The following is a 26,379-nucleotide window of genomic DNA, read 5'->3' as shown; positions in this document are numbered from 1 at the left end:
TGTAAAAGGAAAAGAGTTTCTCTACATTTAGAAGTTAGATGGAAGACAGAAATTCCAGCAAAATGAGTTAAATGAGATGCGAGAAAGAAAAGTGGAACTGTGTTTTTGACTAGAACCCATTCAGGAATACTATGCGCCTGTCTCCATAATGGAAAAACGTCATCTGGAAAGTTTTCTATATGCTTAATTGCCTGATAATAATAATAATAATAATAATAATAATAATAAATTTTATTTGTATACCGCTTTTCCATAGATCAAAGAGGATTACAGACTATTAAAACCATTACAAACCATCTCATAAAAAATAGATAAAATCCAATAATACATTCATACAAATATATAAACTCTAAACACAATCCTTCAAGAGGGTAAGGCAGAGAGTTGATGGCAACGGAAATACGCAACTTCATTCTTCAGAGGGGAAGGCTTGACAAAAGAGACAGGTTTTAAGCCTCTTTTTAAATGTTTCTGGGGGGGGGGGGGTCATCAGACAGAGCTCCTCAGGAAGATATATCATGTTTGACTGGATTAACTTTAAATTATTTGCTCTGCAGATGGGGAATTTTCCTGTTGTGGCACAATTGTAGTTTATACAATGTTGATTTCTGTTTGCTGGATACTACCTGGGACAATATCACACTAGACTGTTACCGCACTATTATTCCCCTCTAATTGTGATGGCTGCCTCCTGGGATTTGCAGTTTAGGGAAGGGCATTTATTATTCTCAACCAGCCTCACTAAACTACAAACCGTAGAATTCCAAAGAAGGGAGCCATAGCAATTAAAGTAGAATAATAGAATAGCGTAAAGTAGAATAGTGTAGTGGGATATTGGCCAGGACTGGTAGAAAAGGGGTTTTCAATGCATATCAGTAGGGGCAGGTCAGGAGACAACTCTATATGAATAGTATTTCTTGTTTCAACATGTATAAGGTTAGAAACAGCTGCCTTTCTCTCCAAACCAAGAATCTTGTGTTTTGAGCTCAGATCCAAAAAGCATACCCTCAAACAGTCTTGATTTGACTGATAAAGGCCCAATCAATCTTCTGCCAACCCACTTTTTCACTTGCTTTTACAATGTCCAGGTTTCTCTCTCTTCCTTCCATGTTCCCCCTTTGCCCTAAAGTTACTTCAGTTGTTACAAACTGAGTTCAAAGCACCAAAGTAGTTTGCAGTTAATTAACTCAGCAGGAGGCAGAAATGAAGAGGGGGGGAATCTTGATCTTTTCAGAAGGCTCAAGCAAAAACTGTTACACAGCCTCTCCTAGCATGTGTGCTTCTTTGTTAACAACTTTAGCCACCTTCTGATGTTGCTTTGGCACTTGTGTCCTGGTTTTAATCTGTGAAATGCTTAATGGTTTAAAGAAGGATGTAACCTGTCTCTTGTCTGGTGATGCCCGGAATCCAAAAACAGTTTAATGTTCCTAGCTCTTGGTTGTCCAGTCCCTTCCACCCCATTCCAGTTCACTTGAGCGAAGCTGAATTTGCCATAATGTAGGGATCCAGGCTCAGGGGGAATCTCTGAGACTAGTTGCACACAATTATGTCATTTTATGAGAGTCAAAAACAAACCTGACAGTGCGGTGTGCCAACAACTTATTCTAAATGTACACTGAAGTGCAGTGAAAAAGAATGATAATGGTACATATTTATGTTTCCTTCTTGCTGTTTGGCACAGCTGCTTGGCTTCTGTTTTCTATTCCGTTTCCCCTCCATCAAACAGCTGTTAAACATGACTTTCCAAGCCAGGATTTCCCTGAATAGAGCCAGTATGGTGTAGCAGTTTGAGCTTTGGACTACAACTCTGGAGACCAGGGTGTAAATCTGGTCTCAGCAATGGAACTTGGACCAGTCAGAGGGAGGCAATGGCAAAATAAATAAATGAATAAATAAGAATACATCTTGCCAAGAAAACCCCATGATAGGGTTCTTAGGGTATCCATCATTTGGAAACAACTTGAAAGCACACAACAACAACAACAACAATTATCCAGAACTTGTGGTACTAGAACCAAGCAATAGGCAATGGGGTCGAGTGTATCAAGCTCCAGGCTGCTGAGGGGTTTAATGAATCAAACTCGGGTGACCCATAGCAGTCACCTCTTTAAATCAGTTGGCATACGTATAAGACACTAGATGTGATGATTCACAAGTTTTAACTCTCAAACTGCAATCTCTCCCAGGCTAATAGATTCCTTCCACCACTCCCAACCTGATGCCCAGAGACAACTGTGAGATGTGGGACTCAAAAGATTCCTGCAGAAGCTTATGTAACACCTGTAACAATTCCTGACTGAGTTTATTATCCAAGAATCAGAATCAGAATCCACGAGTAGCTTGGGAGATCCTCTGTGTATGTTTGATATCAATGTCACACAAGGTTCATGTTCAAGCTATTCCGTACACTAGATTCACCTTTTACTCAAGAAGAGCCAATTAAGTTAACAAGCAGCAGCTGAAAAATAAAATCTATCCCCTCAAGGTCTTCTTTTTAATATTCTCTCTGTGTATTTCCCCCTCCCCCTGTAAAAACAACAACAACAATGCAAATATGCATAAATATGAGTGGATTAATCTGATTGAGACTGAAAGTCTCTGTTTTAAAACTCATTAATGAATGAAGCCACCTATGCTCCCATGGCACTTTTATAGATTAATAGCAAATTATTAAAATGTACAAAACTGACAAGAAAAAAAAACTGAATACCCCAATGGCTTCATGTAACAATTTCTTTTCCTAGTGGATTAATATGTTGCTTTCCTTACTAAAATCACTGTTCAGTGTCACTTACCCCTGCATTTCTAGCCCAATTTGTGTATACGGTTTATGGCTGGTATACATTTGCTCGTTCATAACTTCATGCATCAAGAGGTGTCATATTAGCATACTTATGTTCTACTTTTTAATCAGAAAAAGGAACTCAGAAATAGAACACACACACACTAACATTAAGCTGAACATTTTCCAGGTTGTAATTTTCTCCCAAAGGTCTACACGCACAAGTCATAAACAACAAGCAAATAAACATTTCCCCTCCATTTGTCCCCACTGCTGTTGCTTTGGTGCCTGATTTTCCAGTAGCCGTTTCAAAATGGCTTGAATTTTTGTACACACACAAAAAAGCTGCTTTCATCCCACATTAGCTTAAGTAACATGGCATACTTGGCCCTATGACTCTGTCAGTGGTGACATATGCGTCAAAAATTGAATGGGTGTCCTTGCTGTGGGGAAGTCTATTTTTAGCTATGAATGATTCATTAACTACTTGGGGTCTCCCAAAAGCTACATTTGTCAAGCTGTCAGGGGCAAGGGGCGGGGAGAGAGGGAAATCAGCAAGGTCACGTTTCATGAAAGCTGATAATCGGGATGTGATTTTTTTTTTCCCTGCAGCACACTGAAAGGCAGTGATCCCTGCAAATCCTCCTGTTTTGACAAATGGTTTGTCATAGAAAGTTTGCTTTGAAAAACAGCACCCCAGCCTTCCAAAACCCGCTCAGCTTATTTTACTGTTTGCACTGAAGAGACTTAATATGGCCTTGTCTGGCAGTAAGAAAGAATGTCATTAATTCCATGTGCATAACTAATCAGGCCTGGGAGGGAAAGGAAAAAAGGAGACTGCTGGTGAAGACACATGCAGTTATTTCAGAACCAAGATGCCTATTCAGATTCAGAAAAAAAGACATCCTCGGGAGGAAGGGGTTGTAAACAGCACCTGATCTAATAGGTTCTGGATAGGATCCAAACAGGATTTGCAGTCTGGTGAGGGTACTTGGACTCCTCTGCCAGGGGTTTAGTGCTGCAGTTCAGTAGAGTGGATCGAGCTGCACCAAGCTACATAGCAGAATATCCTTTTTGGTATTCAGAATTGCACATATTGTGGAGATACACAGAGAAAAGGCAGAAATTGTAATGGGAAAAATCTAAGATATAAATGCAAGGCAGGTCCTTTCTTAGACATTCAGCCAGTAATGACCCTATACTTACTAAAGGAAGAAAATCAACATCAGGCGCAGTGCCACTCACAGGGATTACTTCTACAATTTACTGGCCATAGACTAAACATCTCTGTTAAAGTACGGATAAAATATGGTGATGTGCCATATTAATTGTTTAGTGATAAAAAAAAACAAATTTAAATTATAAAAAAATGTCCCCCAAACAGTGAAGATCACTTATTGGTTTGGTTAGTCTAAACCAGTTAACCCCAGGTGTTAAAACTTCTTTTAATGTGATAGTAAGACGCAATAGAAAATGCTATACATTTACAATGCAAATATAAGCAACAAAAAAGAACATAAGGATGATATTTAATGACTTGGACCATACATTGTTACAAATGCCACCAGAGACATAGTACAGAGACCCAGAAAACTATAATCCTACAAGTGGTGTACAAGATTTGGAGTGTGATTTGTTTATAACAACCTGTAAAATCTAAGGAAGCATATCCTTTGGATTAAAGATATATGAAACTCTTTACAGTATCAGATTCTATAGTCTGGCTAACTTGTGACCTGAGCAGCAACATAAGAAGGCAAACAAAAGAAAGAGAGGATTCTGAGAAGAGTAGGAGGCAAAACAGGCATAGAAAAGAAGAGATCATCATCACTGAATTAATGTTTAAAAGACTTGAAATGCTCCTTGAGGCAACCACAGATAAAACCAATCTGTGAAAACATAAAAGAGATTGAAGAGATGACGTAAACTAGACAGAAAGACAGATCAACAAGAACATTATTCCATTATATTTTTAATCAAGAATAATTTTAAAACGTTCCCTTTTTTAAATAAAAGTCAAATATTACAGAGTACCTGTTTATAGGAGCATGCACCTGAAAAATAATGAACTTAGTATCACTGACCACAAAGGAGAGAACTCATTCTTCCCACCCACACTTGAAGTGAAAAACTATTTTATTCCCCAAGATTGCATTGAATTACCCCTCTTAGGATAGGAAAGGAACAAGATAGAAGTAGTGGCTGGCAGCTTGCTTGTCATTGAGACAGTGGATCTGCACCAGGTTTTAGTCCAAACATTAAAGACCTGTCCAAAGTGCTAAACCTTCTCTCTAAAACATGTTCAGTTCAAACTAAAAACAGACCAGATTCATTGATCTACTGACATGGAAGCGATCACCCAACACTGGTTTGTACTGGTTGGTTATTGATTCTGCTAGTATAACATAGGATGGATTTAGGAACCATATGACCTTCTAGATATTTTGGTTCCAAACTATCTGAAAGACCCTCTGAGCTTAGACATCTTTGTGGAGAAGTTTTCTTTCAGGGGCTGAGCAGATGGAGAAAAAAAAGGTAGATTACTTCTGGGGCTTCCTGATCCACAAGGATAACCTGCTAACTGCACTGCCAACTCCAACAATGACTCCTACAAAAATTGGATGTATTTGAATTATCTGGGCTAGTTAAGTGGATCAGTTAATTGTTAGCCATCAAAAAGCTCTTCATGCTCCAAGTGAGACATGTCTGGGGAACAAATACGAACCATTGTGTTTTATAAGACTGCTGAAGAGTGTTTTACAGCAGGTGAGTAAGTTCCACATGGGGAGGTCAAAGGGAAGTTATAATTATATGGCCACTATTTCCAATAACTACTGCAGGAGCTAGCAAAAATTGTTGCTATGAGCTGAGGTTGGCAACTGAAGGAGACAGCAGTAAGCACAGAGGAATGCAAGCAGTATATACTCAACTATAAGTCAACCTCTTATATAGGTCAAGGGCAGGTTTTGGTACCAAAATTATGGATTTTGATCTGATCTGTGGATAAATTGAGGGTAAAACTCAGAGGCACGTAACAAAGCATCTAAAGGAGAAAGCTAAGGAAAACAATGCCAAAGAACTTTAAAAAGTCCTGACAAACATAACTGCTTGTGCTTTTCCAATACAGGCATTCAGAAAAGTAAGAAATGGAGCCATGGTGGAGAGAGTAGAAAAGGTTAATGCTTCTTTTAGCTGCTCCTGGGATGGACTAAGCTTTCAGAGAAAAAGAGTGGTTCCTTTTTCTGGCCCATGAATAATAACAACAACAACTTCCTAGGCTAAAATTTCTAGACTTATACATGAGTATACAGTGGCCCGTTCTGGACGGGCGTATAGTACGTCCCCAGGACACACTAGGGTTAGGAAGGGGCGTCTCTTCCTGACGCCCCTAACCCTAGCACGTACTGGGTATGTAAAAAATGGCGGCACCCTTCCACATGGGCGCCGCCATCTTGACGTCACGGACACGCAGTGTCCAGATGTCGCATGGCAGAAGTGACACCGCGAGTGCGCGACTAGTGACTTGCTGCGCCACTTCCAGGGCGCAAAAAGAAGTGCCATTTTGGCGTTTCTTTTTTGCTGCGCCCAGGAACCGTGCGGTTTGGCTGCTGCGGTTCCCAGACACAGCAATCGGCGGCGGCGGCAGACTGCTGCTTTCAGACAGTTTGTAACGCGCCAGTATACAGTAAATCTTAGGTTTACTCAAAAGCACTTTAAGTCAGCTAAGCAGACAAGTTTGTCTTTCAATCCAGACTGTTTAGACTGGTCACAAATGACAAGTACCTAACAGCAGATACTTATTACATTACAGTTTTGTTGTCAATAGCTTGTGCCCACCTTTACGAGTTAAAAACAGGTATTCCCTTAGTAAACTTGATTCTTTTACTGAGGAAAGAGCTGGGGTGGTTGTTTAACCAACAAATCAGGCTAAAGTCCAGATAGTTAAACAGTTCAAAGTACTTTTGTTGAGAAGACCAGCTTTCTAACACTTTGCAGCAGTACATTAGAAGTCACAACCACAAACCTATTAAGAGGCTGGAGAAAAAAAGATTGCCACCTAACTCTAAATTAATGTCCACAAATATACAACGAACATTTCCCAGCACCTGGAGAATCAACACAGAGACCAATGAAATAAGGGAGCTCTTATTTGCTTTTTAAAAATACCTAAACATATGAAGTGAATTTACATTGCTGATCCACAATGAGAATAAAGAGACCAGACACAAGAACTTGTGTTGAATAAGGGCAACTTTATTGACCTGTTAAACATGTGATTTGCAAATTTGGTCCTTCAGGTGTTTTGGACGACAAATCCTAGAAGTTCCAGTTAGCTTGGCCAACAGTCAGGAATTGTGGGAGCTGCAGTCCAAAACATTCAGAGGACAAAAGTTTGGGAATCACTGTATTAAACAATTTAATTAATTTAGGATGCATCCACACTGCAGAAATAATCTGGTTTGACACCCATTTAACTACCATGGCTCAATGCTATAGAATTCAGGGAGCTGCAGTTTGTTGAGGCACCAGAGGTACTCTGGTGCTGCAACAAACTACAGTTCCCAGAATTCCATAGCATTGAGATATGGCAGTAAAAGGGGGTGTCAGACCAGATTATTTCTGCAGTGCAGATGCAGCCTAAAACTATGATAAGCAATGAGGGGGACCAATCTGGAAAGGGAGCAACTGAGGCGGAGAGTCTCCACCAGACCTCATCTTCCTCTGGGCAAACACCAGAGCCCCAAGGAGAACCCAAATACCTGGGTTGCTCCCTGACTGGCCCTAACAGAACCAACGTTCGCCCGCCTCGCCGGGCAGACCTTTTTGCCGCTAGACGCGGCTGGATTACAAGCCCCAGAGTGCTCTGGGGCTTGCCCGGCTCCCTATTGGTGCACGGGGGCGGAAGGTGCTCTGGGAGCTGGTTTCATTGGTGCAGGGCTTCCGGTCCTCCAAGGCTGCCCATTGGTGGGCTGGGCCTTGGAGGCGGGGCCCCGCACAGCATGCAGGGAGGGAGGGGCCTAGGCCTATTTAAGGCCGTGTTGCTGGCTCCTTCCCTCAGTCGGTTGCTTGGCTTCGAGCAGAGTGGAGCCAAGCTGTGGAAGGGAGCAAGTCTTGGTGCTTCTCCCGCCCGCCCACCACTGTTGTTAGGTGGATTTTAGTCACAACTTGGCGGCAGCATAGGCTAGGATCTGCATGTTGTGGTACCAGGGCTATGGAGCTCTGGTTTGGGAGTCAATATGTACCCGGGGGCAAATAGGGCAGGCATTTGGCCATTGCGGGGGCTAGAACGCAGGAGCGCCTCCCAGTGACTAGGGGCTTTGTGAATTGGTGAACGCAAGACAAGGTTTGCGGTCAAGTTGTGTTCCTTAGCCCCTAGGTCATCCCAAGCACCAGGTGGGTGCCCGGTATGGATAATCAGACTACATCGGGTGGTTTGATTGCATAGATCCTGACCTTATGCTTTGTGCCAACCCTACCAATTGTTTGCAAATAAAGTTGTGGCCTTACTTCCAACATGTTGTACTGTGGTTATTTGACAGCAACATCTGAGGCAAGCTGCTTTTCCTTTTTAAAAACAAGCTCAACATATGAAGTGATTCCACAGTAAAGCCGACTGCACATTGCTGTTTTGTCCACTGGAGCTCAGACTGCCTGTGATTATGTCTTTGCTCTTGCTTAAAAGCAGCTGCAGGGATAAGAGAAGGGGAGTGATGATTATGATTCAAGCGCCAACTTTTCCAGCACAATCTACTTGCATTGTTGGCAGGAAATGACAGAAATAGCGATGCTAATTTGTCATCTTGTTTCTCAGTTTCCCATTTGAAAATGTTAGCCCAAGTGAACAAATGCCTACACATGCTAAAAAAAAAAAGTGCCTTCATGTTGTTTCTAACTTATGGGGATGCTAAGGCAAACTTATCATGTTTGTTTGATTTATTTTTATTTTATTTTTTTTGTAAGAAGGGGGTTGCCATTGCCGTCCTCTAAGAGTGTGTGACTTGCCTAAGATCACCCAGTGGGTTTCCATGGCTAAGTGAACCTCGGTTTCCAGAGTAATAGTTTAAATCCAACACCTTGAACCATTACACTGTCTTTCCACATATGCTAACTATCTAGGGTTTATTTCTTCTTTTATACCATTCAAGTGTCTGGAATAATATAAAAGTGGAGAATAAATATGTTTTAGCTCTTACTAACTCTCATTACTTTGCAGGGATGTTTTGACTTTGGTTCAACTTCATAAATGTAAAGAAAACATAAGATGGTTTCACCTCACAAAGCTAGATTTAGTTTTTCAAATGCTTGCCTGTATTTCACTATCCTTCTGTCATAGTCCAGAATCACCTCTCAAAAAGGTCTCACTACTCCGAAATCTGCCACACAAAGCTTGAAGTGTCCATAGACACGTATTTGAAGAGAAAATAACTCATGTGTGACTTTGAACTGAAACATTTAGTTTTAGACTTCTCAGGCTGGCCTTCTGATCACTGGCAGAACATATGCAATTTTCAGGCTAGCACTAGACATATAAGGACCCACGCACTCTAACCACCATGTGAATGACTTATTTGATGCCTGCAAACTGTCTGTAGTCCCATGGACCTTGTTTCTAGCTGCTCAGACCTGGCTGCTTGCTCCCTAGACATTGCTCCCTAAGGCATTTGACTTTGAACCTGTCCCTTGTGCTTTTTCTTTTACTATTTGTTCCATCCATCCATTCTATTTAAAGGAATTGTAGGCTGGCGTATTGCAGACATTCTCGAGGCAGCTTACAGGACAAAAATCAAACTGAATTACAATAGATAACAATAAAAGGAACAATGAGGCAATGAGGCAAAGCATTAAAAAGACAAATACTGGAGAATATATATAGCACCTGAACCATATTTTAAAAATCTGCAGCAAACTCCAATGAAGCAGAAAATAAAAAGGTGTTCAAAAGACAACAAAGTCTTTATTCAACAACAGCTCCCTAGAATCCTCCAGCCTGTATGGACACTATCCATTCTGGCTGGAGGATGATAGGAGCTACAGTTCTAACCCACCCACCCCCCCCAAAGCTTTACTGAAGATAATAGTCAAACTGGTTAAGTATGTTACAGCCAGACTTATCAACTTGTGGATTCATGTCTAACCACAATGTGGTTTCACTGCCCTCTCTTGGAAGTCCCTGTGATAGCATAGTAAAATGTGACTACATACACAGAAAAGAGGGCCCATTAATCACATACTTTCACCCCTTTGCCAATAGAGTAAGCCTAAATGCAGTCAGTTACACCAGGAGAAATTACCATTGCATTCAGTCCTCAGATGCAACTGGAGTAACAGGAAATTCAAAGTAACAATTGTTTTTATCTACGTTTTTTCTCACTTGATGGACAAGCATCTTCAATACACATGCAGATACCTAGCTTTTTATTGTTGCTTTTAATAACTTTTCTAAGGCATAATTATAAAAGGTAATGATCCAATGACAATAAAACTTCACCTATCTGTGGAAAGAGAGCAAGGAGGGTGACAGTCTAAGAAGGGATTTCCAGTCTCGGGGTAGACATTGAGGAGGCCCTCTCTGAGGTTCCCACCAGATGTATCTGTGAAGGTGGTGGGACAGAAAGGAGGGTCTCCCCAGAAGAACTCAAGACATAACAAGCACATATAAGTTCTTGCCATTACTATCTGTAAAATTACCAGTCACAAGCATTTAATTACTCCATGAAGTGACAGTTGCTGAGACCAACAAGAAAGAATGGATGCCAGCCAAGATCTTTCTAGCTATCATTGGCCATTCTAAGAAAAGGGCCCAAACAGTCAGGCCAAAATAAAGCTGCTTAGGTCACATTGGAGGTACGCTGTTTAAAAGATGCATGCGTTCTAAGAGTCTGAAAGCTGCGCCAAAGCCACACTCCAGTCGTAAGGACTGGGCTGCAGCTTTGGAGCAGCATCTGGCCTCTGAAGATGCAAGTGTCATTTAAACAGCATCCCTCCAAAGTGACCTGAAGCAGCTTTATTTTGGCCTGTCTGTTAGGGCCCAAAAGATTACAATGTCATAAAATAGGTTAAATAACGTGCTTCACACTGTTGGTGGCCTCTGCAGTAGTTGGACAACTTCCATGTGTGAATCCTTTGGAACACTGAATTATTTTCTTTCTAGAAGTGATGGTTAGCTATTTTTATTACTGCCAATGATAATTTAAGCTGATCTAGCATTTTCTATATTAATTAACGATTAGTGCATGTTTCTTTCCTTTGTAAGATACTATATTGGACATTACTGTTCCTTAGCTGTGATTTTTCTGATTTTTTAAAATTATTATTACAAGAAGCGTTCCTCTTTCCCATCTCCAATTTTTGTTTATTCATTGTTTGCTTCTCTACTCATAAAAACTGAAGCTGAAAATTTTTTGATGAGGTGCAATACCCATGAAAATTCTGTCATGATGCTTACTAAACACAAGCCTTGACTGGAAATTTATATAGGATATTTTTGGTTGTACAATGGCCTAATAAATCTTTGCCCAGCCTTTGATGCAGGAAATTTGACTCAGAGTATCTTATTCTAAGAAAATGAGCGCAGCATTTATTTGTAGCCCCTAGACAAGTGATGGCAATTTTCCTCCCAACAAAGAAGGAGATGGTTCTAATAGCAACTCAGTTTGACATTCTTCAAGATAATATTTTTTCTTGATAAGAGCTTTTTGTCCATTATTCTGCTATTTCCAGAAGGTGAAAAACAGTCTAGAAGCTAGAGGAAAGCACTGATCAAGTGACCCATGAATACAGTTCAAGCAACCCCAAAGACCAATTTCAACAACCTTATGCAAAAAGCCCTGGCAGGCCAAGCCAAAGGTCTATCTAGTCCAGCATTCCATTTCACTGATGACCAGCCAAAAGGAAAACCATAGGGAGAATGTAAATGCACTAGCATTTTCCCGCTTGTTCTCCCCATGCTATCTCTGCTTCCAGAAGTAAGATATGTCCATCATGACATATAGACATGGACAGTCTTATGCTCCATGAAATTATCTAAATTCTTTTAAAGGCACCTGCATGGGAAGTCATCATTACAATGTTTTACATGAATTTAAAGACAAGAAGAAACGGTGACTTTCATACTAAGAAAAGATGTGGCAAAAGCAGTCAGAGAATACAATGCAAAATTGACCGAATCATTTCACTAAGGCTCCATGGTAAATCTATGAATATCAACATAACTCAGGTATATGCACCAACCACAGAGGTAGAACAGGAAGAAATTGATAGATTCTGTAAAGGAGTATGGGAAGAAACTGACAGCACACCAACACAGGATGTCAAGCTGATCAATGGAGATTGGAACGCAAAAGTTGGAAGCAAAGAAGAAGAAAAAACAGTAGGCATATTTGGATTAGGCAAAAAAACAAAACAAAACAAAACAAAAATGAAGCAGGTGAGCGTCTGATAGATTTTTGTGAAGCCAACAACTTATTCATCACAAACACATTTTTCATAGAAAGAAGGCTATAAACATGTACTTCACCAGATGGTCAACCCAAAAATCAAAGAGATTATATAACTGGAAGTAAAAGATGGCAGAACTCTACACTGGTGGCCAAGACTAGACCAAGAGCCGACTGTGGCACAAATCACGAATTACTCATATCAAAAATAAGAGTAATACTCAAGAAGAAAACAAAACCAGTGATTATATCAAAAGATGATCTAAATAATATCTCAACAGAATTTACTGACAACGTAAGAAACAGATTTGCACTACTAAGCATAATAGATTGAGAAGCAGAGGAATTATGGTCTGTAGCCAGGGACATAATAAAAGAAGAATGCAGACAGACACTTTCAATCAATTCATTTGAGATGTGGTGCTGGAGAAGAGTGAGGATCCCATGGACAGCCAAAAGGACAAACAAATGGGTCCTAGAGCAGATCAAGCCGGAAACCAAGATGACCAAACTGATGCTGTTGTACTTCAGACACATCATGAGAAAGAAGGACTCATTGGAAAAGACAACAATGCTGGGAAAGGTGAAAGGAAGTAGGAAGAGAGGAAGACCACATTCTAGATGGATGGACTCTATTAAAGAGGTCACAATGGGTTTTATGGGGTTGCAGGAATTGAGCAGAGCAGTGGAGGGCAGGGGGTCTTGGAGATGTCTCATTATCTACAGGGCCGCCATGAGTCGAGATTGACGGGAGGGCAGTTAACAACAACAAATTATGCAAAGAATCACTTCCTTTTGTCTATTCTGGCTCTCACTGTTCAATTTCATTGGTATTCCAATATTAGTCACTTTTTTCACACCATGCCTAATTTTGTACGTATCTTCATCTCTGTTTTGTACACCTCTTCCTCTATTTCCCCTTTCTTACGTATAGTTTTTTTTTAAGCTAAAGAGTATTGAACACTGTCACCTTTCCTCACAGGGAAGTTGTTTTAATCCTCTCATCATTTCAGTCCCACCTTTCCTTCACTATCTTGAGCCACGCAATGCCATTCTTGAGCTATTGTACACATTACAAATGCAAAAATTTGTTTAAAAAAAAGACATTATGATCTTGCCAGCACTTTTTTTTTAAAAAAAAAAATCTTTTCCTAACCATCTCAACTTGAATTTAGCCTTTTTTTGCAACAACTCCACACTCGGCCAACATTTTCACTTAGCTGTCCATCATATCCAATGTCCCCTTCCTGATTAGTCACCACTAACTCAGACCCCATAAGCATATACCTGCAGAATTTTCCACAGACCCATCACTCCAAATATACCATTTTATACTTGAATATACTGAACTTGATGTTACATTTAATGTTCATTTCCTCCAATCTGGAGAGATCTTTTAGAGAATTTCATTATCTCTCTCTCTCTCTCTCTCTCTCTCTCATTCTCTCTCCTTCACTCTCTCTCATCTCAATTATCCTAAACTATTTGATGTCATAAAGAGTCTTGGCCTCATTAGTGTTCATTCCTAACTCTCTACCTCCAGATCATTTGTATACAAATTTAAAAAACTCTGCTCGTAATATAGAACTTTGGAGGCGGGGACCTCTTGTTTACATTGTTCCATTGTGAGAAGTATTGATTAGCTGTCCAAGTATCGATTAGTTATCCAAGGCACATTGCACAGAGGAAACTTTCTTTTTCTGAAGGAGGGGGAATTAAATAGTTTAATGAAAGGATTTATGAAAGGTGACCAATCAGGACTCTCAAAGTATGCAGGCTCTTTAAATAGATCAATTATTACTAATAACTTGGCTGTATGGCAAAGAAACATCAGGAGGAAGTAGCAGCTTCTAATGGAATCAACACTGGATTTGGACAGAATCAAAATGTAAAACAGAATCTAAATAATTTATAAAGTGGCTTGTTTTAAATGGCATTTTATGCTCACACATAAAAAATATTGTCTATACCAGAGCTACACATGTGATCTATCAAGACGAACAACCATTTGGCTGTGTGTGGTGCCTTCTCCCTTTATAATAGTTCTGAAGAAGTAGCAAAAACTGGAGGTTTACTGAACTCTAGGCTGACCACCAAGATGATGGAAGATTCTGTTTGTTTATTGCTTGCTTGCTTGCTGTGTCTATACTAGTAGTTCTTAAATTATATTGTGAGAAACCATGAACTTTCCTTAGAAGCCTATTCTAGTAATAGTGGACAATCTTCCATTTCACAGATTTATTAAATTAAAATTAAAATTTTATACCAGTGGGCTCAAGGAAAAATATGTGGTTCTCCTCTTTAATTATCCTCACAACAACCATGGTATAGGCTAAAAGTGAATTAAGTGACTTGCCTATGGTCATTCTGTGAGCTTCACAACTGAGTGGGATCCCAAAACTGGATCTTCTATGTTTTATTGCAAGAACCTAACCACTATACCACACCAGCTTTCCTACCACTACAGAAGTTTACTTCCATTGTCTAGCTACAGGAGAGTGTGGATTGTGTCTTTTAGGTCACTGTAGGTGCTGAATGGAAGGCTGACAATAAATTCAAAGCCTATTTGGAGTGTAGCAGGTTGTGATCTTTCATTACTATGAAGTGTCACACTTAGGACTAAAGGAAAGATGAAGTCATGAAGTTGGCTGCATACCAGGAAACTCCCAGGGTCTCACTTTTTGCTAGTGGTGCTCTAAGCAGACAGAGATATGCTTAGAGGGATGGATTTATGGCACTGGTGATTCTCCACACTGTTCCTTGGAAGCTACAGATCTCCTTCCATCAGTGGACCAGTCTGTGGTGAAGCTGGCACTAAGGACCAAAGCAATCTCAGAAAATGCCTTGGAACCACAAATGCCTTGGTTACCACAAGTTACAGCTCTCCATTCAGTCCAAGAATGGCAGTTCATTGAAAGATAGAAAAACAAGTAGCCAAGGACCCTTTTATACTACACAATTTGTAGCACTGTAATTCCACTTTAACAGCCATGGCTGCCTTCTGGAGAATCTTGGGATTTGCAGTTTGAGGAGGCACTAGTGTGCTCTGGCTGAGATGGAACCATGGCAGTTGATGTGTGATCAGAATGCTATAATTGTATAGTGCGGAAAGGTCACTAGAGTACTTTTCAAATAGGTAAATAACAACACATAGCTTTCAGAATTGTTTTGTTTTGCTTCGTTTCCTCCAACAATCTGAAGCAAGTGTACCTACAGATGGAAGTGTAGAGTTTGATCCTGACCTCTCTGCTTCATGTTTCTTTGGTGACTGCCGCTGTGTTCTGTGAGTGTGCCTGAACGAACACAAGTATAAGGCTTTAAGGCTGTACGTCTTGATGTACTGAACAAGATGGGATTTACTTTTAAGTATGTAATTAAAACATTCAAGGCTGCTATTCTACACTTAAATGGGCAGACTGTAATGAAAGGAGAAATATTTGCATATTACAATGTTCTGACTAACAGTTGCCACAAAGCAATTAATCAAGAAACACACTATACTTCACACCTTCACCACCAGTTATCCTTCAGTTTTGTATTCAGAGGCAAGAACTGGGAACCCAAAGGAATCCCTCTGTGCAAACCTTGAGCTCTGTGCTCCCATTCAGTACATACATCCAATGGTGTAAAGGTCCAATGGTGTAAACAAACTGTTTCAGTAAAGCCAACAGACTTTACCATCCTGCCCTTGATCTCAAGCCCAGTAGTGAGAACAGTGCAAGGGTTTGGATTCTGGTGAGAACAGATTGTTAATGAGAAAGCAAGCATTTAGATTCAAATACTGTAAATACAAATGTAGACCAAGTCTCAGATTTGCCCGTTCTGATTTGAGGACACACTCACATGCCAAATGGAGAGGCAGTGATGTTAAGCCTGCTTGGCTAGTGCTCCACATGACCTGAGTGTGTGCTCTAAAATAAGCTTGAGATTCCTTTTCAGTGCAATAGTACCCTGTGACAGATACTGAATGGCTTAATGGTGGAGGAGTAAATGCAGAAAAGGCTTCTTGAAGGCTCTATGCATGCATCTAATCCATAAACTACCATTTGTGTTCTATCAGCAGACACACTTAGTAGCCACTCTGATATTAATGCTTCAATTAAATACATAATAAATAAATAATCTCAGTTGTATTCCATCTTCTGTACCGTAAAGCTTCTGCAATGCCAGAGAACATTCAGTGATATGCTACTGAGACTATAGAAGTAAACACTTTTCCATATTGACCTTGAGATGAAAGTGGAGCACCTACTGCTTTCTTTGCTTACAGAGTTTCTGAGCTTTAAAAAGTTATTCTTTCAACTACAGCTCCTAAAATCCTCTTGGACAAAAAAATCGAGTGTATTTTTTAATCCTTCAGAGGCTAAATCAGAATAGGCCTACCTCAAATGAGTTACAGTGAGCTCTTGGTAGCTGCTCGGCTTTGGTTCCATGACCCATCATGGGTACCAAAATCTGTGAATCCTTGAGTCCCATTAAATACAATTACTTAGTGAAATGGTGTCCCTTATATAAAATAGTAAAATCAAAGGTTGCTTTTTTGGAATTTATAGTGTTGGACTATGTCTCTGAAGATCAGGGTTCATTTCCCAGCTCAGCCATAAAACCCAATGGGTGATCTTGGGCAAGTCACATGCTCTCAGCCTCAGGTTCACCTCAGGGTTGCCATAAATTCCTATTGAATCCCATTGTGGGAGAAAAGCAGGATATGAATCCTTGAAATAAATAAATAAAAGTTGGAAACAACTTGAAGGCACACAACAACAACAACAACAACAATTTTCAAGTCATCCATTGTTGAATCTGTGAATAACGAATCCATGGATATGGAGGGCTGACTGTAACTTGATAGGGCCCAAACAGTTTTTAAGATGAAGTTGCATTGAATCTGGCACCCTCCTCATCACTGACAAGGGTAAAGAAAGGGAAAAAGTTAGAATGAAGACGAAACACATATTCACGAATGTTCAAAGAGCCAAGGAAATAATGGAAAGTGTAGTTTCCAGTACTTCCAACTTCAATGGATGCCCCCCCCACAGAATTTCGACCTTAGCCCTAAGGCCTCTGCTCCCACTACTCCTACCCCCTGCTGGTTTCCTTTCACCAGCTTCAATTTAGGATGTGGGCATGACAATGGATATGAATGATGCACACTCATGTTCCCTCTTTAAAAAGTCAAAACTATGAAGTAGTCTCTAGCTGTTTCAGAACAGACTTACCAGGGACCACATATTTTCATTTTCCAACACTATATTTTGTGACATTAGAGACATCATTGACAACTTCTTAAATTGCTGGTAAATTGAATTCCACCAAACCCCAAGACTTTGATCTGAAAAGTGATTCCCACACAAAAAACAAGTTAATATCCTGTGGGCTGTCACAGACTTGCCCTCCCTGAGCTGTCCAGTGGCAGCTGGTGACTCCAGTATAAGTGGAGCAGTGAATCTATCCTAGGTTGGTTCTGACCTTTAAAGAAGCTACCCAAGGTTTTGAAACATATTTCCAAAACAAGTTCAGCACATTGCATAGCTACTTTTAAATTTGGAATAAAAGATTCAACTAAAATTTGGAGGAAATGCATTGCTCCACTCTTACAGGGCTTGAATTCAGTAAGTTCCTACCCTGTAACTCTACTTGAAGGTCTGTCCTCTTGAAACATAGAATCATAGAATCATAGAGTTGGAAGAGACCACAAGGGCCAACCAGTCCAACCCCCTGCCATGTAGGAAATCTCAATCAAAGCATCCCTGACAGATGGCCATCCAGCCTCTGTTTAAAGACCTCCAAAGAAGGAGACTCCACTACACTCCGATGGAGTCTGCTCCACTGTCAGACAGCCATTACTTTCAGGACGTTCCTCCTAATGTTGAGGTGGAATGTCTTTTCATGTAGTTTGAATCCATTGCTCCAGCTTCTATTCTCTGGAGCAGCAGAAAACAAGCTTACTTCCTCTTCAATATGACATCCCTTCAAGTATTTAAACAGGGCTATCATATCACCTTTTAACCTTCTCTTCTCCAGGCTAAACATCCCCAGCTCCCTAAGTCGTTCCTCATAGGGCATGGTTTCCAGACCCTTCACCATTTTAGTCGCCCTCCTTTGGACACACTCCATCCTTTTAGAATTGTGGTGCCCAGAACTGGACACAATATTCCAGGTGAGGCCTGACCAAAGCAGAATAGAATGGCACTATAAGTTCCCTTGATCTAGTCACTAGACTTCTATTTATGCAGCCTAAAATTGCAAGTATTCTTGAAGAATATTTTAAAGATAAAGAACCATATACAGGCCTGCAAGCTGCCTGTTGACAAGAAGAACTTGGACAACTTTCTGACTCAGGAGCACACCAGTGGTTACATGTCCATTGCTTTTCCCACTGTGATGAGATATAATGGAGTTTGATTTAAAATTTACCTATGGAAGGAAAGAATATTTGAAAATATTTGAAAACTGATTGAAAAACATGTTTTTTTTAAGTATTGAAAAATCCTGTTAAGATGAATTCTGTAGTGATGAGAATCTTTGCAATGTGGAACTTATCCCATACAAAATTCACAGATGGTGGCTTTGCACAGAAAGTAGCCCTTTCTGCATAGGAAAAATACTTATTCTGTGCAGAAAATAGTATTTCCTTGCAGAAATATTATTCCATATGTAGAAAAAGATGTTTGCTGTGCAAAAACAACAACCTATTTTCCCACGCAAGAGGATTAAACAGCAGTGTGAAGCCAAGGGTAGTGAGGATGACAAAAAAGGAAATACATTTTTAAAAAGGCATCAGAACAATGCAAGTATGTCTGCAACATGGGTTTTTTCCTTCCACCTCACCACCCAAAAAGGTCTACTTATGACAATTTTTGTGAACAATGGTATGGGTTTCCTCTTTATTGGACCTTTATAGGTGGGTTGGGGTGGGAAGAATAAACCCATGTTGCAGACATGCCTGTGTTGTTCTGATAAAGTTTTTCTTTCACTGCCATTTTCTGTTATCATCCTCACTGGTCTTGGCTTCACTGTTCCCTCTTGCCTGGGGAGACTCACATGATACTGATGATGTCATAAATCTGACAAGATGACATAATGGGCATATACTTAAGAGACAATCCGAGAAGTTAAAACAGCCACATAATAAAATGGCACAAAGGACAAATGGAACATGATAGGGGGAAGGAAGAAAGGAAACATCCAAGTATAAAAGAAGAGAATTCTTTCTAAAAGAGGTCTTCTCTGGAAGCACGTTTGAATAAGCATCTTCCTTTGTATATGCAGATGGCTACAACTAAGTTGCACTCTTGTGCAGATATTTTTGGATGGATTGTATTCAAAGCAAATTTGCTTGCATTGTGTCTGTATTGTGTGCCATTGCTGGTGCCTCTCTCCCACCCATTTCCTGTGATTGCAGCTCAAGCCGCAAGAGGGCACATGGGGGGGGATTGGGCTATCTTTATGTTTCCTCTGACCCCACCCCGCATGTGACATCATGATGCCATGCACCACCTGCAGGACATCCCTGTCCTCATTCCACTGAGCCATCAAATGTTGGGTCCCTCATTGCCAGCATTGCGTGGGGCAGGCATCTTGGACCTTCTTCCTGTGATTGGTTCTTCTCCCTCTTTTCTGAGTTTAACCAGGACAAAGAGGAAGATGACAATGCTACAAAGAGCAGAAGCCATGATGGCAAGAATATTCATCAGAATCATAACAGTATACATGTTCAGGGAAGTGATGAGAGGGAATTAATTTTTTCAGCAGTATTGAATGTACTATTTTCAAAGTGATTATCAGATCAAAAAAGCTTAATGCCAAGTGCCTAATGTAGAGAAGTACTAATGCAACACTACATTTGCACCCACTTGCAACTGCTTTTTGCCTTGCAGAGTACAGAATATCACTTAAACCACAGCAAATGATACGTACACACACACATCACAAAGGGCTATTCACATATCATATGGCAGTCAATCCTAGGTCCCTCACAGAGATGATATAAATGTTTCCAATATGTCTTTGTTACATTCTTGTGCTAGGTATAAACCCAGAAACTGCAGGACATGATCCAACCACACAGAATCATTTCAAAGTTTTGTTCATTTGACTGGAAATGGTTAAATCTGCTTGAACCTCTTCCATCCAAATCAACACAACCTGAAACTGTTCCAGTAATGGGTACAATCAACACAATGTGTGAAGGAGGCCAAACAAGTAATATTTGGTGCAAGCAATCTTTCTTATATTAAAACACAGCCATGCTGGCCATCTTACATATGGTACAATATATGTGATTATTAACTAGACTACCTTATAATCATGTAATAACATAACATCATTATTCTCATTTGTATTCCTCAACCACAAAAAGACTTGCAAGGTGTTATTTTCAGTTAGACTTTTCGTTTATTATTGTTGTTTTCGTATATTAATTGCATCATTCATTTATGTTCATTTAGAATTGTTTAATTATACACATATATTGATTTAGTATTGTTGTTGTATTCTTGTATTTATTTATAGTGGTAGTTAGTGATATATAGTACACCTATCAATTGTCATGGTCAAGCCAGACCTTAGAGTATCTAGTATGTACTCAGAATATCTGAGAACACCTGCATTAGCTGTGATAATGCCACCAGTGTTGAGCAACAACTGTAAATGGCCATTTTCTTCCTAGCAATATCTAGTTGAGCATACTCTGTGTTGTAAAATCATGATATCTCTAGTTACCTGCTCCTGCCTTACACTGCTATCTACCAATGATGAGGAAAACTTAGGATGTAGTGACATCACAACACAGTGGCACTTTTGATAGATTCTACAGAAGAGAAGAGGGATAGATGCATAATGGCTTAAGGTAATAGTGGTCATGCATCTCACATACAATGTCTAATTTGGTACCTGATAGTTACACATCACTCATACTTCTCACAAGGGATGGCCAAGGGAAACATTGCCAGAGACATGGTGAATATAAATTGGGTTTTATGGCTGCTCCTCTTCCAGCTCCTCTAAATTGTTCTAGCTTCCTGTGCTAGATCCTATCCTAACAGAGATATGGCATGGGAGAGGTCCGATAAAACTTAGAGAAGAGCTGTTGGGCGAGTAAGCTGCAAAACTGGGGCTTCATTTGCACTGCAGAAATAATCCAGGTTGGCAGCACTTTAACTACCATAGCTCAGTGCTATGGAATTCTGGGGATTGTTGTTTGGGGAGACATTTAGCCTTCTCTTTCAGAGAGCTCTGGTGCCACAACTACACTTCCCAGAATTCCATAGAACTGAGCCATGGCAGTTAAAGTGATGCCAACCTGGATTATTTCTGCAGTGTGGAAGCAGCCTGAGAGAGGATTTGCCACCTACACAACAATGAATCCACTGATTTGCCACCAATTCTTACAGAGTTGCATTTTCATGGCTCAGGTGTCCAGCTCTAATGCAACCCTTTATTATGGCTGTTTAGCATACTGACTGCAAGAAGACGTTTTCTAAATTATATATTTTCTAAGAACATAAGAATTATTTATTTCCTTTTCTTCTCATCACAAAACATGAAAAAATAAAAGTAGCTAAAAAAAACAGGAAAAAACACTCATAAAACTAAGTCAGGGAGACAGCACTATTTTAATTCACCACCACTCTCTCCCAGCCACCTTCTCTTATTGTATGCAGGTGATGAGTACAAAGCCTGGAGCTAAAGTATATGAATGGAACAATTTAAAGTTCAATAATTATTTCAGAGCAGGGATGGGTGGGAGAACAGAAAATGTATTCGAATACTCACTTTGACGAATCTATGAAGTATATTACAAGAGCACCAATACTAAGAGCGAAGACTAAAACAACCTGCAAAAATGAAGAAAAAACACAATCACTTTACAATGTACAGCTGAAGCATTTATTATCCAAAGGGGGGAAAAAAGGAATGGAAAAATAATACATGAACTTTTATAGTTCCATTTTAATTGCCTTCTGCTTTACCCAAAACAGGAACAGTACTTGTTTATCAGAACAAAAGACCATGATGGAAATACATTTATATACAGAAATCGGCAAAGACATTTCAGTGCTTGAGGCAGACAAACCTTAGTGTCCCGTGATGGCAATATAACATTAAACATAATAATGGGCAACTTGTTACCTTATAATAATATCCTAAATCTTCCAGGTAAACCATCTGCCTCACTTACACTTTTTGCATATATGTGCTTTCAAGATTCCTGTCAACTTATGGCATCCACATGAATTTCATAGGTTTTCCTAGGCAAGGAATACTCAGAGGTTGTTTTCTCAGTTCCTTCCTCTGAAATACACTATACAGCATCTAGTATTTGTTGTCCCAATATGCATTATAAGGACATCTTCCACACCAACATTTGTAGTCCCTGAAATCTTTGTTAGGAAGGGCTTTGCTTCAGGCCAAAGCTTGTCATGGAATTAGCCTGTAGTACCTATGGTAGGTATTCATCTGAGGTGATGTGAAGCATTCTCCAACTGCAATAGCAATATGCACATTCTGTCAATGCCTGCCCACACACCTCACTGTTCTGGTTTAGTCACCTTGTGAAACTACTACTATTATTATTATTATTATTATTATTATTATTATTGTGGACCCTTGTTATACGCTGGGGTTTGGTTCCAAGATCCCCTGTGGATAACAAAATCCATGTATGCTCAAGTCCCAAATAATGACATAGCATATATAATGACATAGCAAAATGATGTCCCTTATAAAAAAATGGAAAATCAAGGTTTGATATTTGAAATTTATACTTTTTTTGAATATTTTCAAACCGTGGATGCTTGAATCCGTGTATAAAAAATCTGTGTATAAGAAGGGCCGACTGTATTATTGAGAGAGAGAGAGAAAGAAAGAGGGAAAGAGAAAGTTGAAGTGGATTCTTGGATACACAATCATTGATAGTAATATAGTATGTCATTAGCTATTAGATAACTGACAAAGCAAAGCTGAATCTATGGCAAGTTAGAGGCAGAGCCCCTGGTTTTTTTCTTAAGCTTAATAATTTCAGCTAACAGAGTAAAGGTCTCAAGCCTACAGGATATGTTTTGCCTTTGCCACAAAATGAATATGAGTACACTGTTTATTATGACTCTTGTAGAGAGAATGGGTGTTGCAGAAGTTTTTGTTTATTTCTTGTGCAGTACCATAACATAAATGGAATTGGACATATAAGTATTTCCACTGATTTACCACCAACAGCATGAAATTTGAGACCTGGGGACGATACGTCACTCTGTCATTTCTGCATGAGGCCCCCTCTTGAGCTTGGACTATGGGCCACCCATAGATTTTATCATGAAGCAGTGTTGGAAATATAATTCCTACTAAAAGGTCCTTACTAAGAGTAAAACAAGTGACTGGTCACCTATGGGTTTATTACTTTTGCATCCATGACAAAAATACTGCATCTATTTTTCTCCTGGTTTTAGAAATTTTTTGAGACACAATGCTAAGGATGTTGATTTTGTACATATCTGCTGATGTTATAAAGGTAGAGAATGAAGACAGCATATTTTAAAATAATTAAATATATATTTGCATTAACCATTCAGTACAGCACAAACAAATTGGCTAAATAATTTTGTGCAACTGAGTTAAAGAGAAGAAATAAACTATAAGTTAGAAACCTCTAACTGAATGTAAGAGAAGTAAAATAGTATAATCCTTTGCAGTGCTGCTCAGAAGTAAGCAAATTTTGATTGGACGTACTCCCAAGAAATTGTGTTTCAAAGTTACTATTAGACAAAAGGTACTAAGAGGTAGGATAAATGGGACCATCTGTATAGGAAAGAACAATATAAAATGTAATAATAATAAGTGAAATAGCACCTTTTATTAAAATATGGCTCAACAGTGACAGAATAATGACTGATTTTGTACGTACAGTTATTCCAAATGCCAATGTAACAGTACGTTGCGGATAAGAGCACAAATTTCAATTACAATTAGTAAATTAAAAAAAGCAATTTATAAATCAGTACAGCCTACTCTCTAGCCCATATGCCTTGCTTAGTTATATACGCATAGATAGGAATGCCCACGAACGACTGCATTGCAAAACAAGCAAATACAACTGAACTCACTCATGTTGTTGCATGAGAAAGGCTATTAGGTTTTCTCCATTTTTACTATACAGACCTATTTATGGGACAGAAGCATTATTTTTTGTGACTGTCCATCTCACAAGTTACTAAAGTATTCCTTTACTCATGAAAACCTGTCTTTTGAAAGATTCTAAAGCGTAGGTTGCAGCTTCCATACTCGGCATCACCGAGAGCCAGTTCACACTACACTACACTATACTTAAATTTAACTGAAATGGCAACAGCCCATGGAATCTTGGGATTAGTAGTTCAGCAGGGAGGGACATCTAACATGTATCAGCCAGAGGACTCTGGTGCTTCACCAAGTATACAAACATAAACTTTCTATAGGATGTTGCTATTGCAGTTAAGGTGGGCTATAGCGTTATAATTGTGAAGTATGAATGGACCCAAAGTAAAACATCTCGGGAAGAAGGCTGAGAAAGATGCCTACTTGATACTTTGAAGTACATAACACTCAGCTTACCAGAAGAGTTTTAAGGCTGCTTTTTCTAGTTTATATAATCAACAGACAACTCTGTACAACTCTGCCAGTTGCACCTGCTAAGCTTTCTGAGACTTTAAAGCACACAGCCTAAGTTGTTGATAATCTGCATTCTTCATGCAAAAAGACAAAAAGAAAGTCAAACTTAAAATGAAATATTGTTCTAAATCCAATTACTAGTCACAAATAAAGGAGCCCGTTTAAATGATAGGAATTGTGTAAGTGTTGACATGCTATTTAGCAACTAATTCAATGGGCCGACTCTGTTTGAGACAGAAAGAAGACTTCAGCTGAGAACTAGACAAGGTCTAAAGACTGGACTTGTGGGCAGCATTGCCAGTTTCCGGCGAACTCCCCAGAATACAGGGAATTGAATTAATTTCTTTCTAGGGATTTTGACTGAATATTCCAGTAAATATTGAGGAATTCCAAGGATTTTGGATTTTGATAAAACATTCCGGGGATATATCTTCGAGGCTTGTTGGCAACACTGTTTGTGGGTGGCAAGGCAATGAAATTTACCCAGAGATGTTATCATTTATTTTGTGAGAAGACAAGTAAGGGACCCAGTTTTACAATAACACTATTTGAAGAGAATAAATATTGATGAAAGGTTTTTATGGATATCCCAATGTCAATCTTGAAAAGAGAAATATAGGTCAAGACAATGTGGACAAAGGGTTTTAAGTTTACTTTAAAATACGATATTAAGGAGAAAATTTACAATTTACAAATCATGCATTAACAGTATTTGACACTAGAAAGGCTCTATAACATATACAAAGATACCATTTATATATAATAATAAGAAAGAAGAAACCTTTTGTCATATATGGTAGACTTGTACTAAGGCTTGAAAAATATCAGACTCAGATATATTCTTTGATGGAGGACATTCTGAAATTGAAATCAGAACTTTTTTTCTATTGGGCTTGAAGGACGAACATATGAAGAAGAAACATGGAAGAATTGTTCTATATATGTTCACAGCTGCTAGAATACTTTATGTCCAGAAATGGAAAGACATGGCTCCTTCTTCACAAAAAGACTAGATTATAAAATTATATGACTGAAGAAATGTGAAAATTGATAAATTTGATTAAAGAAAAGTCACTAAACAATTTTTAAAAGGAATGGGGACTGATAGTTGATTTGATGAGAAAATGTTGGGAAGAAATAGAAAACTTACAATTTGAAGAATAATAGAATGAAATAACATGTAGAACGTGTGTGTGTGTGTGTGTGTGTGTGTGAGAGAGAGAGAGAGAGAGAGAGAGAGAGAGAGAGAGAGAGATTGAGAGAGAAAGCACAATAATTTGGTATTTACAATCATTAGGTGGCAATTTGGAAATTCCTGTTTCCCTCTTCTCCCTTTTATTATTTTGTTCTTTTATGTAGTGATTAGTTTGTGTACTTTGCAGAAGTAGTTAGTTTTCAGTATGTAGTTTAGATTTTTTTTTTTTAGTTTCACCTTATAATGCTGTTTTATATTATTAAAATTATGTGTTAATAATATTTTAACAAAGAATATCCTGAATTTTTTTTAAAAAATGT

The 26,379-nt window shown here is 39.1% G+C and overlaps 1 protein-coding gene across 14 annotated transcripts in view; it reads right to left on the bottom strand.

The window, feature by feature from the left end:
- The window catches only part of LOC149318932 (calcium-activated potassium channel subunit alpha-1), a 627,293-nt gene that overhangs the window by 342,776 nt on the left and 258,138 nt on the right, over positions 1-26,379 (bottom strand). For 13 of the 14 annotated variants that reach the window (XM_089510711.1, XM_089510713.1, XM_089510714.1 and 10 more), the window contains exon 3: positions 21,997-22,058. In XM_089510711.1, coding sequence (XP_089366837.1) covers positions 21,997-22,058 — 62 coding nt within the window. Of the gene's footprint in view, positions 1-15,803; positions 15,837-21,996; positions 22,059-26,379 lie in introns of those variants that run through there. The other variant, XM_089510725.1, reaches the window with a different exon arrangement.

This window comes from Sceloporus occidentalis, unplaced genomic scaffold (genome assembly GCF_023333645.1).
Source record: "Sceloporus occidentalis isolate IW3139 unplaced genomic scaffold, rSceOcc1.0.p SCAF_2, whole genome shotgun sequence".
NCBI classification, from domain to species: domain Eukaryota; kingdom Metazoa; phylum Chordata; class Lepidosauria; order Squamata; family Phrynosomatidae; genus Sceloporus; species Sceloporus occidentalis.
The sequence above is the reverse complement of the archived record's forward strand: the minus strand, read 5'-3'. Positions and strand labels throughout refer to the sequence as shown.